At 51.1% G+C, this 13,155-nt stretch overlaps 1 protein-coding gene across 1 annotated transcript in view; it reads right to left on the minus strand.

Moving 5' to 3' along the window:
* Window positions 1-1,692: 1,692 nt before the first annotated feature.
* LOC119401931 (delta-like protein 1) overlaps window positions 1,693-13,155 on the minus strand; it is a 38,037-nt gene continuing 26,574 nt past the window's right edge. The window contains exons 5-7 of the mRNA XM_037668955.2: window positions 7,132-7,740; window positions 5,740-6,853; window positions 1,693-5,485 (exon numbers count right to left, since the gene is read on the minus strand). Coding sequence (XP_037524883.1) covers window positions 5,320-5,485; window positions 5,740-6,853; window positions 7,132-7,740 — 1,889 coding nt within the window. The 3' untranslated portion in view covers window positions 1,693-5,319. The remainder of the gene's footprint in view (window positions 5,486-5,739; window positions 6,854-7,131; window positions 7,741-13,155) is intronic.

The following is a 13,155-nucleotide window of genomic DNA, read 5'->3' on the forward strand; positions in this document are numbered from 1 at the left end:
ATTTTTGTCTTGCAGAAACGTGAGTGAATACAGCGTGGCCGGCCGCCGTACCGTTAAGTCAAAAGTTAATGAGCCGAGCATTAAAAACCATCAAGCGTTAGATGAGGAAGCTTCAGATGTCTCCGCAGTGCACTTCACGGAACTGTGATATCCTTTATGTTGTTATTTATGAGTCATGGTTGTCAATTCCGAGCTTAAAATTTTGCTATTTCCTACAGCTTCTTAAATAAAATTGATGGCTTTTTAAGACTACATGAATACTCTGTGCTATGTAACGAACTTTATCAAATTCGATGTGGTGTTCGCATAAATTGATTTTCCATTCCGAGTTCTTGGTAGATATCTTACCTACAACTTTTCCTTGCCATAAGCTATTGCCATCTGCGTCTTATTAGGGTCGGAATGTTCATTGTGTCAAACCAACTTGCTTTTATAGTCAGCAAAGTACTTTGAATCTTTGCTTGCTCAAGCATGGTGTGCAGTTCTTTTTTAAACGTAATGTAAGCTAGACCACAGAACACACAACTTCGACCCAATCCCAGCAGGACTTGGCAGAGGCAAGAAATATGCTTTTGTGTACTTACGTCAAGAATAGCAAGACGCTGTGTAGCTCCCAGAAAATTACAGCGCAATCATTCTGCTGCTTTAATTTATACCGAACTGTATTCATCTTCCCTCGTCTCCACAGATACTCGTCGCTATGGCAACCATTTGCATACTTGGAAGCCAGGTGGACTTTGCCACAGCGTTTCGCGACTGCCCAGTAGTTGGGATGCCTTGCCGACAGGGCAACAGTAAGCGCAGTTCAAAGCAGATTTACCATAGCAACTCAGTTTTACGGCTAGCTATACCACTAGACATTATGGCTTGTTACCATGGTAATCACGTGCGTTAGTAGCCAGGTTGCCTTATCAATGTTTTGTGACTGACTGCGACTTGTTCCCATAGGTCATCACTCTTGCCGTGATGGCTACATCCATACATTGAAGCCATGTACCGCATGCAACCATGTTTCATTACCGGCTGCTACGACGTGTCACTGCGCATGTGTTGTTACCGTGGCAACCAGGTGCGGAGTTTCAAGCCGCGCGGCGAAGCAGCTCCAGCAGTGCTTCTCTTAGTTTGCATCGCGCCTGCTGCTTGGAAGCCCCGGAGGGGCGTTCGGGATTTCGATTACAATTTCTTCCGGTGCATTCGATGTACGAGTACTTAGGTAAGAATAACAGAGAGCTGAGCTAGTTGTCTTTTTAGAATGAGTACTTAGTGCAAGTCAACACAACCTAGCCATGATTGTATGATCCATTTGTGGGACGCAGAACTCCATTGATTGGTGTACGTGCAGTCGGCCACAAAATAATACGGACCGCGCGAGTGCATGCTGAAATTGCCGTCTTGGTAAGGCGTCTGCTGTCTAGAGCATAACTCTGGCTGAGCGATCGCCAGAACTATGCTCTCGACAGCGGACGGCTCGCCACTAGACGGCGCTGGCGCAATTTCGCCACGCGCTCGCGTGGTCCGTATTAGTTTGTGGCAGACTGTATGCCAGTAACAACCCATGCCTTCGTGTCATTCTTTATGCATTGAAGGCTTGCAATTAGGGCTTTATAGCGAGTCTTGTTATCAACGTGCAGTCCACTTGAAGGCCAAGCACGCTGACCCAACATGATAAAACACACAGAGACAAGGTTTCCAGTGCAAAAATAACGACTCTGCATTTATTGAATGCGTTTTTTTTTCTTTTCACGCTTTCTCTTTCGGCGCTTCGTTCTTTGCCGAACACTTATGTACAGCCAGATGAACGGCAGGCGTTTCAAGGGATGGGGGGAGACTGGGTACTTCCATTTGCATCTTATAACTCCTAAGGTACTTCATAAATATACATATGTACAGGACTCTTCGCATATTCTTAAAAAAAAAAAATGAAATATTACAGATATTCATCATAAATTATGTTGTTGGGCACGCTGTACAGAGACAATCGTGTTTTGAAAGAGCATGAGGCAAGAAAGGAAGGGGTGGCAATAAACAAAGAGCTTACGCGGGAAATGACGTCACGTCGTGTGGAACGCACGAACGAGAACACAAGAATAACAGACGTGAATGCGATTTCACAGCCACATGCATATCTCGAAAACGAGTACTCTCACACCTGTGCGAGAGACGATCGCTTGTGATGAACAGACGTACATACAGATAACACGGTAGAATAACGGCTCCCCGCTAATGACGTAACGATCATTTCGTTTTTTTTTCTCTCTCTTAAAAAAAAAAAAGAAAACCGTTAAGACTTGACTCATCGTGCACCACGTTCCGTTTCGTCCGCGCAAGAAGTACTCTCGTGCGGCGCCTCGAGAGAGTCAATTGAAAGTGTGTGAGACTGGGGAGTTATCTTTTACACCCAGTGTACCGCTAAATCGCTCAATCAATCAATACTCGCAATTTCGACGCAACGATTTTTTCATGCTGATCAAGCGTACTGGTGAAAGCGAACCGTCAGCATGCAGTTGGCGCTGGAATAGCAGCAAGGCAGAAGGGCGTAAAATGTACACCGACAATGGAGGAATAACCGCACAGTTTACACCATTACACCAGTCAAGAAAAGGGATCTAATGCACCGAGAATGGAGTAAGCGCGGAGATAACACCATTCTCCGGTCAAGCGTTATACGATACCCTAATCCATCCAAGCTATCGTGGCTACTCGGAGTTAAATCAACACACGCGACAGTCGGCGCAAGAAGTATCTGGGCCAACTAAGGACACCGGCTCAAACTGGGGCAATACATCGCTCGCGGCACGCGACGGTGAGTAAACCTTGCGCGGCGAAACGGTGCGCATGCGAATAACTAAACCGTAATAATTATTAATACTATCTGCGGTACAGGTCGGCCGCCTTTAACGGCTATGCAAAGCCCCCATCACTTGTGAGGTTTTGCGAGCGGCACTTAAACAATGTCTCATCTTAAAATAAATAAAAAAAGGGAAGACACGAAGTAGAAAGGAAATAGAACAACATCTAGACCCAAGCCACGGCCTGAACTCACTTTGCAAGGAGAAGGCAACAAGTTTGTGGGTTGCAGAGCTGCCTGCACAGCATGTTAAATGCCTCAATGCTTCACATTAACATGATTACGCCACTACAGTACACCCCTCGATAGCGGTGAAACGATCCTAACTTAAGCTTACATACATGACTGAATACATGCGTCTGTGGGCTTCTACTCCACAAGGTGTCCCGAGGAGCGATGCGATTTAAAATACCTGATGTCACACGAAGGCAACGACAGATAAATCTAGAGGGAGCATGATAACGTTCGCACTAATGTCCATGCACAATTTCTGTCGCTTCCATTTGACGCCCTGGTTAACACCAATTTGCAATCAAGGGAGCGACAACGAATAACCCCAAAAGAACGACATGGGATGGAGACGCTAGGAGATGAAAAAAGCAGGAGTCTCGGGACAGAATGACGGTTTCGAGCAGTGGCACTGTCACTGAGCTTGCACGGCACAAACTGCAGGAACACGTAAACAGTACAAGAGGAACAACATGAAGAACAGCCCGAGACAAGCAGCGGTGAGGCACGGACAGACTGAGCTTGGAACACAGAGAACGAAAAACACGGAACTGCTGCAACTGTGCATGACGTACAAACTGCGATACTAATACCGAGGTCCTTAACTTACAAGTCGTGGTGTCGAACATGTACAGAGACTACGCCAACTCGGGTGGTTCTGTCAAGGCGGTGTGCTAAATTTGATAAGAGCTGGTAAGACTTTTGCAACTGCCGCAAAAGACTGCAGCAACACGTTTAGTGATGTCAGATCCGACGGAGTTGTTTGTGGGCAACGAGAGTTGGCTGTAGACGCTGCGCCTTCGACACCACTGAGAGCCACTGCTCTAACGGGTAATAATAAATTAGAAAAAACAATTATCTTGCGGGGGATTGAAGCGTGGCCTGCCAGAACATGATGAGCACATCGAACAGGCAAGAGCAGCGAGAAATATAAAATATGAAAGATGTGGGCAGGCGAAAAATGACCAGACAATTGAGACCACAGGCACGGACAACAGGCATAGGCTCAGGACGGGCTAAATGGAACGACTGAAGAGAATGCACTCGAGGGTATTTGAATAAACAGCATTTCGAATAAATACATAATCTAATACCGGCCACACATGCAAATGTTTCCAGCAGGAAATTTCGTGCCCTCTCACAAGGAGACAATGGCCACTGAAAAGCCAGGACGTAGATGAGGATGAGATGTGTGTTCTTTTTTTATCTCACTGCAGGGACAAGTTGCGCATATAACATTGCGAGAAATTAAAAACAAAAGAAACACTCCTTCTCCTGGTAGGTGCTTAAAAGGCTCTAAGGACTTGGCTGAGTCATAGAGGTATGAAAAGGAAGAACAAATAATAAAATTAATCAACAAGGCGTAAACATGACAAAAAAAAAGAAAAATGCATGAAACAAGAAAAATGGTGAAAATACCCAGACGGTTTCTTAGGACTCTCCCGGGGAACACGCGACACAGACAGCAGACACACGCACACGCCTGCCCGCTGCTCACGTGTCCCGACAGACATTTTTCGAAATAAGTCTCTGGCTTTGCAACGTATGCATGTCACGTGCACACAAGCGAAAGGGAATATAGATAGAACAAGCTCTTTGGATCCATGAGTGGTGACGATGCTGGGAAGGCTCTTTCTGCAACTGACGATGAGGTGGTGGGCTCTGGCGAGCCGCAACAGTCACATGTGGTTAGGCACGTGATCGCAATAAGTGTTCCGTACACACGTCCATGAGGTCCTCACGCATTCAGTCCACAGACAGCACCTCTCCACACTAGGGAAGCATTTATATTAATGATAAAAGAAAAAAAAAAGACTCTCTGGATGACTATTTTGGTTGTGAGGTCGTGGTGGTGGCCCAGACCGTCACGCATCTGTCTTTAAAAGTCCCACACGTGACGACCTCTTCTTCCGGCGCTGCCCTTCATTTATAGCTGCCCGGGAAGGGGGATGTGCACACACACTGATGTCACGAAACGTCACAGGCAGTGTTGACGATGGCACATGGGGGGCACTTTCGAACAGACGCAGCTGCACTTCGACGACAGCACGTGACGATGACGGCGCGTGGCGTCAGTCACGTGGGGACGACGGCTCGTGACGTCATGGTCACGTGGCGACTGCGGGCACGGCAACGTCACGTCCCCGTGCCCGGCCAGGGCTTCATCGAGGTCAGAGGGCAGCGAATCACAACGCACGATGGCAGTAGGGGGGTACCACCCACGTTGGCATCTGGAGACCGTCTCACACTTCTGTTGCGAGCAGGTTTTCGTCCCGATAGTGGTCCTCTATCACGTACACCGCGCTATTGCCTCCCGTGACTGGTTGGGGCTGTTGCTGCAGCTGCTGTTTGATTGACACGATGTCGTCCTCTTCGACTACGGTGCTATCCGCCACTCTTGAATCACAGCTGCGGGAGAGAGAGAAGATGCAGCCGTAAGAAACATGGTAATGCTCTGTGATGCTTCACATCAGATCTAGTGGGAATGTAAGCAGGATAGGATAGGCAGTGCAGGATGATTGTGCAGCTTGACATACAAGTTTTAGAAGGTACAAATTACCCCAATACGCATCACTCTTCCCATTACAGCTGCGGTCTATGGCTAAGTTGCACCTTAATATTCAATAACCCGAGAGTAATTCAGAATAAGAGTGAATGCACACCTTTTGGGTGAGGATCCACGCAACGAAGCACGGTCCAGGCCATGCTGCGTTGCCACTGTCACACCACCCTCAATGCCACCACCACCCGGCTCCTGGTAGAGCCTGTTTAGAGTCCTCGTACTCGCGTGCACCCCTTCTGGGGTAGTGTCCACGTCGAGCGAGAGCTTGCTCTGTGCTCTCGCGTCCACGTTCAGCACTTTGGCCGTACCAGTCGTGGCTGCCGCGGAGGTCGACGACGACGACGAAGACGCCGCGTTGTTGTCCCCGTTAGCCTTCTTCTGGAGCGGTTTCTCGACCAGCGTGTTGACGACCACCGTGTGCGGCGGGGCCTTGCCGCCGGCACCTTTGTTGTTCATGCCGTGGTGCTGGACCGCGTTGCGTTCGTTCTGGCGCTTAGCGGCCTCGGCGTCGCGTCGCTCCTTCCACCGCCGCCGCTGGCACACGATAACGAGCGCCGCGGCGAGGGCGATCAGCGGGACGGCCACCGACGCCGTCACGATGAGGGCCAGCTGGACGCCCGAGAGCGCGTCCTCGTCACTCCGGCCCCGTCTGTTGTCTTCCGCCCTCGTGAGCAGGTCGTGGCGGCCCATATCCTCGCCGCCGCGCCTCGCCGACGACCTGCCCAGCGACGGCGGCACCACGGCGACCCGAGGCGCGAGCGCGGGCGGCCGGTGCTCGCAGCGGTCGCCGCTGAAGTCGCCCGGGCATCGGCACTCGTACCGGCCGGCCAGGTCGACGCACACGCCGCCGTTGAGGCACGGCGACGAAGCGCACTCGTCCAGGTTCACCGAGCAGTCCTTGCCAGAGAAGCCCGCGGGGCAGTTGCAGGCGAAGTCGTTCACCAGGTCCACGCAGCGGCCCCCGTTGGCGCACGGGTACGTGAGGCAGTCGTCGACGTCGTGATCGCACAGCCGACCCACGAATCCCGGCCGGCAGAGGCAGCGGAAGCTGTCCGCGCCGTCCAGGCACGTGGCGCCGTTCAGGCACGGGTCGGAGGCGCAGTCGTCGATGTTGGTCCGGCACTGGGGTCCCTCGAAGCCCGGCCGGCACTCGCAGCGGTACCGCTGCTCGCCGCCGCGGGAGTTGCCGTCCGAGAGAGTGACGCACGTACCACCTGGTTGACGGAAACAATGAACATATCCGTAAACGTTAAGCCTTCGGCGCTGAGAGCAATCAAGAAAACACCAACAACAGCAGTGCGTAATGATCTGGCAATTCTACGAAGCCCACTAACAGGAAGTACTTCGAACATTATTGAAACCAAATTCTGTGCAGTACCACAAATTTCAAAAAAGTAGTTAAGAGACCTTAATCTACCTATACTGAGCTTTCTAGCTACACACAAAGTGCGCATGTCTGGCTGCTAACGGTATAGTGTCGAAGTAAACTCACCGTTAGCGCAGGGCGACGGCTCGCACGGGTCCCTCTGCACTTCACACCGGTCTCCCGCGAAGGCGTCAGGGCACAGGCACCGGTAACCTTCCGGCGTGTCCGGAGCCTCGTGGCAGCTTCCCCCGTTGAGGCACCGGTTGGAGTCGCACGCGCTGTGCGGGACCTCGCAGTGTCGGCCCCCGAGTCCCGGAGGGCAGCTGCACGTGTAGCCGTGGGTCGAGGAAGAAGACGTCGCGGAGTCCGTGGCGCGGCAGATGCCCCCGTTCTGGCAGGGCGACGCCAGGCAGGGGTCCTCGACGATCTCGCAATCGGTGCCGGCGTAGCCGGGCAGGCAGGAGCAGGTGTACGAGCCCTGTCCCGTGTTGGTGCACGTGCCGCCGTGTCGGCAGGGCCGGTTGTTGGTGCAGTAGTTGAGGTCCTGGTTGCAGAACAGGCCGCCCCAGCCTTCGTCGCAGTTGCACTGCCAGGGCTGCGAGCAGGTGCCGTGCAGGCAGCCCGGATAGCGGACGCAGCGGTCGCACAGCGGGCCCTCCCAGCCGATGCGGCATTTGCACTCGTTGGGACGGTCGCAGTCGCCCTGGGGCTCCTTGCAGCCCTTCAGGCAGATCGCTGCGGAAAACGAGATTTCGTATGAGGTACTGAAGGCTTAACAAAATTCGTTGCTGGGTTAGTTGGTTCGTAACCTTAAATGCAGGTTAGCGAGGATTTGACAAAGGACAGGGAAAGAACACAGGACAAGCGCTACTGTTTCAGCTCTTGTCCTGTGCACCAGTGTCCAGAGTCAAATCCGCGCTACCCAGTACATAAGGTACTGAAGGCTTTTAGCACGCCTTATGCGGTTTAATCGCTTGCCCAACTGTGTTCTTTTTTAGACATTCATTTACCACTATGCTCAAACAGCTGCAAAAAGGCGAAGCAGGTATGAAACTGAGACACACCGACGCCCAATCAACACGGAGGTGACGGACGACCACACGACCAAAGCAGACAACGGCCCCGAAATACAACGTTGCTCGTTCAGAATGTTAACTGCGCGCAACGAGACAAGACAAGATTCGAGAGAGTTACGTGCAGTTCGCACGTTTTGTTTTTGCCAACACCAGCGTAACACGTAGACAAGCCCGTCACTCACACGAGACGAACTGAAAACGCACACACCCAAGTAAGATAAGCCTATGGTGGCTCAGGAAGGAGCACACTCCATTTCGTCGTGACGGGCCTGCGAGTAACACAGCCCTCGAAGTTTGACTTGTAATGGAGAAGACACCGGGTGCGCGGGGTGGAAAGCCTGTCTCCCGAAGCTACACAAGTCAACAACAGCCAAGCGTTCCTTCGCGCCCGAGATAACGAAAGCTCAAAAAGAGTCACGCGAGAAAAAAAACGAAATGCCGAAGACTTTCGCACGGCTCGCCTCCCAACTATACACGAGGAAGGAAGGAAACAACTGCAGCGGCACACAAACACGCGCAGCTCGCTACCTGAGCACGGTAAAAAGCCGCGCCAACGCGATTTTTCCCGAAGCTCACGCGCGGGGCCCCACGCGCGGGGCCCCACGCTCGTTGACGCATTAGCGGACAAAAATGATAGGCGCGCCGGTGGAAAGAAGGTGGTCAACCTCCGCAACACGGCGGAAACGGGGAAGCGAAACTTAAAGGTGAACGGCAGTAGCAGTGTAGCAGTTCGCGGAAAGAAAAAAAAATGAGAAGGGAATAAGCATGTAAGGCACCCAACACCTCCCAACCAAACCTATAGGACAAGAGAGCTACTATATACACCTGAGCTGCTGCAGCAGCAAACGACCGAGCAGCCTAATGATGCGCGCCAACAAAAGACGACGAGAAGAAAGAGGAGGAGGAGGAGACCGAGAGATACCGTAATTTCCTTCTGCGTTCCTTCTTTCTTTTTCGATACATCCTACCGCTTCATGTAGCAGGGTTCGACCCCCTGCTTCCCTGGCCATGCCTTCTCCGCAACCACGTAATCGTGCGCGCGCAAAGCGTTCTGGGGCGGGAGATGCGCGGCAGGAACTGCGTTGCGCGCACGCGCACAGTCGTGATCACGTGATCTGCGACTACCAACCCATGCTATACGACCGGACGAATGATCGCGAAATGGCAACTGACTCCCGCGTCTTTATATTATTACTGTTGTTCTTACCATGACGAATACGTTGCCTTTCACGGCGTAGCGCTCGGTGTGAATGCGCGTTCGCGAGCGTTACGAACGAATATGCGTAGGATCTGTCGCGGATCCCGGCTTATGTGTAGTTGGGAGATACGAAACGGCCATCCATCGGTCACAACTGCGAAAACAGCGGCGCTCACTTAAGAGCGCGAAAACGCGGCACCACCGGACGACAACGACTGGTGTCGTTTGCCGCGCGGTACGGGGTTCGCCTTAGAAGTTCGGAAGGTGTAATTTCGTCCGGCACCCCGCTACCTACGGTTTCACCTAGTGACCTGAGTGCTCGCGACGGCAAAAGAATGAAAAATAACCGCTGCTCCTGAATTCCTCTTTCACTTTTCACTCCAAAAGTGCGACGGCACGCCGGGAAAAGAGCTTAAGTGCACCGAACAACAGCAAAAAGGAGGATCGTCAGCACCGACTACAAATATGTACCTGTATATATAAATATATACAACGAAGCAAGATGTGTGCCCTGTGAGCGGGGGCATATGTACAGGCCGAAAGGTTAAGCGAAATGAGCAAGCGGCGCTTTTCTTCCGAAAGACGAGCCAAGGCAAGCCAGCAAGCGAGCAAGCCTGGGCACGGTCTTCCACCGGTAAAGCGCGCAACTGAGCAAAAAACGCATACGCAAACCTACAACGCACTAAGATGTAAGACATTAAAAAAAAAAACGCAAAAGCAACGCGCAAGAAGCCAAGTGGGCACAACACGCTGCGGCGGCGCACACAACGTGGTTGTAGACGAAGGTGAGAGCAAACGAAAGAGGAATCTTTTTTTTTTTTTTTTTTTCCCCGGTAGTGTGCGCGGGCGGCACTTAGGAAGCTAAAAGGACGATCCCGTGAGCCCCCTACGTCCAAGGGTGATTATACCGCGCTGCGAGGGACACCACCCCCTACCCCTCAGGCTCGCCCCCCCTCCCCCCGCCCCCTTCTCGGCCCGTGTAAGCACACCTCCCTCAGGGGCCGCTGCAGCTACCTGGTGAGCTACTGAACCGCCCGCAAACAACAGCGTTTCCAGCCTATACAAGACCGCTATACGAGTTTGACGAGGTTGCCGCGCTCGGGGCAAGGAATACGTTGGCACATGCAGCCATGGAGGCCAGTGAATCGAGACCGCAGTTACTAAAATGGCCGAGTTAGGTTCGTTTCGGGCATTGTTTCCCAACAAAAAGAAAGCGAAGCCAACGCCTTTGTAACCGCGTAAATAGGCGACACTTCAAAGACTTAGCGGTGTTTTGTTGGGCGAGCCGGAACTGAATGGTTAGAGCTGCGCATTTCAAGACTGTGACATTAAGGGGCCGTTTAGCAGTGCCGGTAATAACGTACTGTTCAAGCTTCCTTTCGGTAAGCCATCAGTGCTAAAAAAACATTTGCAACGGATGCACGCATAGATAAGGATCGCGCGCCCGTCTTTCGTACCGTGTACTTCATTCTATGAGTGTCCGTCCACAAGTGACCCGCGCTAATGCTTAACAAAATACGATACACGGGACAGTCACAAACACTATGTCACTCTGATTCCGTAAAGCTTGCTGAGAAAAGAAACAGAAAAGCGGTGCCGAACGCAGCCTTATTGACCGGCGTGTTAACGCTCCTTCCTTCTATGCGTGGCTTCTCTTGCGAATGCAGTGAAGAAGCGCGCGTCGTACGTAGCTTCTTTCCGTGATCTCGTAGGACGCTGTAGTACAGGACGCTAGAGCGTATAATCTCGAGCAAACGATGAAGCAGCAGCGGCAGACACGCGGGATGAGTAACACAATGGAAGAAGGTCGAGCGTGCGATTCCCCAGTTGCGCGCTTCGTCGCAGAGCTTTTGAGAGAGTAAGGACCGTGTGAACGGAAACGGCTTAAATACCTCGAGAGAGCCAGCGCGGCACGACTCCTCCACGAGAGGAAGATGACGAAATGGGTGGGAAGGAGTCAAAACTACATACGTGCTTGAGAAACGCTAGAAAGAGACGCGTGCCTTTTCCACGCTTTTTTTTTTAATTTTTTATACGTAGTCCTTTCCTGCCTCAACCCGGCTGCCTGAGGCACAGAATGCCAGTTAGTGAGCTGGCTAGCTCGTAGTAGTGGTGGTAGTAGTAGTAGTAGTAGTCCTTAAGAGTTATGCGTATTTCATCACAGAGCAGCGATCACAAGACAACAGAGATTAGAATAAACTTGATGTTAGAGAACATGATAGGTAGGAGCCATGTTACTAGCCACCGATGTTCGCAGGACACACTTAAATTTTTGAACCACAACATGGCGCGAAAAGCGGACAAAACTGTGCCGTGAATCGCGGCGCCGACAGTACTCTTGCGCATGCGCCGTGAACGCTTTCAAATGGACATTTCAACCTCCCCCCTCCTTAACGCCGTCCCTGACATTAGCTTCAGCAACAAAACGTCACGTGATCGACTGTATATAGATCAAAAGACACCTCGGAAGATGCCTCATGGTGATTATTTCTGAGAACGCAGCTTCCGTTGGTGAAAACGAAAGACCTAAGCTAAACCGAAGACATGCATCTGCCGAAATTAACGCCGAAACAAAGAAAACACCACGATATACAAAAAAGAGGTAGAGACACCGGCCGAACACGACAACGATTCGGCCTTCGGAAAAAATGAGGAGAAATAACCGGTACGCTGCGAAAAATGTTCGCACGGGAATTTCCCCTCCCACCTTAGACTGACGAAAAAAAGAAAAGAAAAAAAAAAAACTGCTCGCTGGCTACCTGTCCGGTCACACCTTTCTCGACTACAACACACTACCGAGTATGAAGGCACGAAGAAGAAGTTACGAAAAAATCAACAAGAAATGTTACGAAGCCGTAAAAAAAAAAATGAGCAAGAAGAACAGGCATAAGTATACATATACCGGCTTCGCCGGCCGGTCAGTGTAAGGGACCGCCCGCTGGCTGGACCAGCGAGAAAGAAACTCTACGGCCATCATCACGGCGTGGTCGTATAACGCAGCCAAGCAATAATAACAACACCGCCGGCCGCCACTGGAGGCAGGCATGGGAACGCGCCTACTCACGGCGCAGTTACGCGCTGCGATCTCTCCCCCCCCCCTTTTCAGTGGCCAGTAAAAAGAACAAAGAAGTAAAAAGGTCAGTAAAAGAGGTACAGAGGCTAAACAAAAGACAAAACCACCCTGATGCACGCTTTCTTTTTCTCGAAAAAAAGGCGAGATGTTGTGAAAGAAGGAAAGAAAAAGAAGGGGGGGGTAGGGGGGGGGGTAACAAAGCAAAACGGACGCCACGGCTCTGGCTTGCGGCGTATAGAGGGATAAACATACGGTAGCTCCGAGTACATTACGAAAAAGAAAGGAGTACGATAAAAAAAAAAAACGCGAGAACGAAAGAAAAAGAAAGAAAAGTACAACGGAATAAGACAAGACACGACGCCACTGCTAGTACAACACAACGCGCCGAGACAAGTTTGTAATATGGAAAAACGAAAATATAAAAGACATAACAGAATCACAGAGGCATGGCATTCTTACAGTACAAGTCGACACATCAGAAGAGAAAAGAAAGAAAGAAAGAAAGAAAGAAAGAAAGAAAGAAAGAAAGAAAGAAAGAAAGAAAGAAAGAAAGAAAGAAAGAAAGAAAGGTGCGGACGTTAACGCCTTCTTTTTCGCCACCTACTAGCGCTCTCCACATCACTACAACGCGTGTCCGAAGGTGCTGCGAGCAAGCGCGAACAATGGAAACGTATCGCCAACTTTTTTTTTCTCGCCTTCTTCGGTCCTTTTTCCCTCGTTTCTCGCCTTTATGGGGGTTTATGATTTTAATTTTTTTTTTTCGTTCGTTTCCCGTCCGACCGAGTTATCGCGCGCATATCGAA

Source organism: Rhipicephalus sanguineus, chromosome 8 (assembly GCF_013339695.2).
Source record: "Rhipicephalus sanguineus isolate Rsan-2018 chromosome 8, BIME_Rsan_1.4, whole genome shotgun sequence".
In the NCBI taxonomy this organism is placed as follows: Eukaryota; Metazoa; Arthropoda; class Arachnida; order Ixodida; family Ixodidae; genus Rhipicephalus; species Rhipicephalus sanguineus.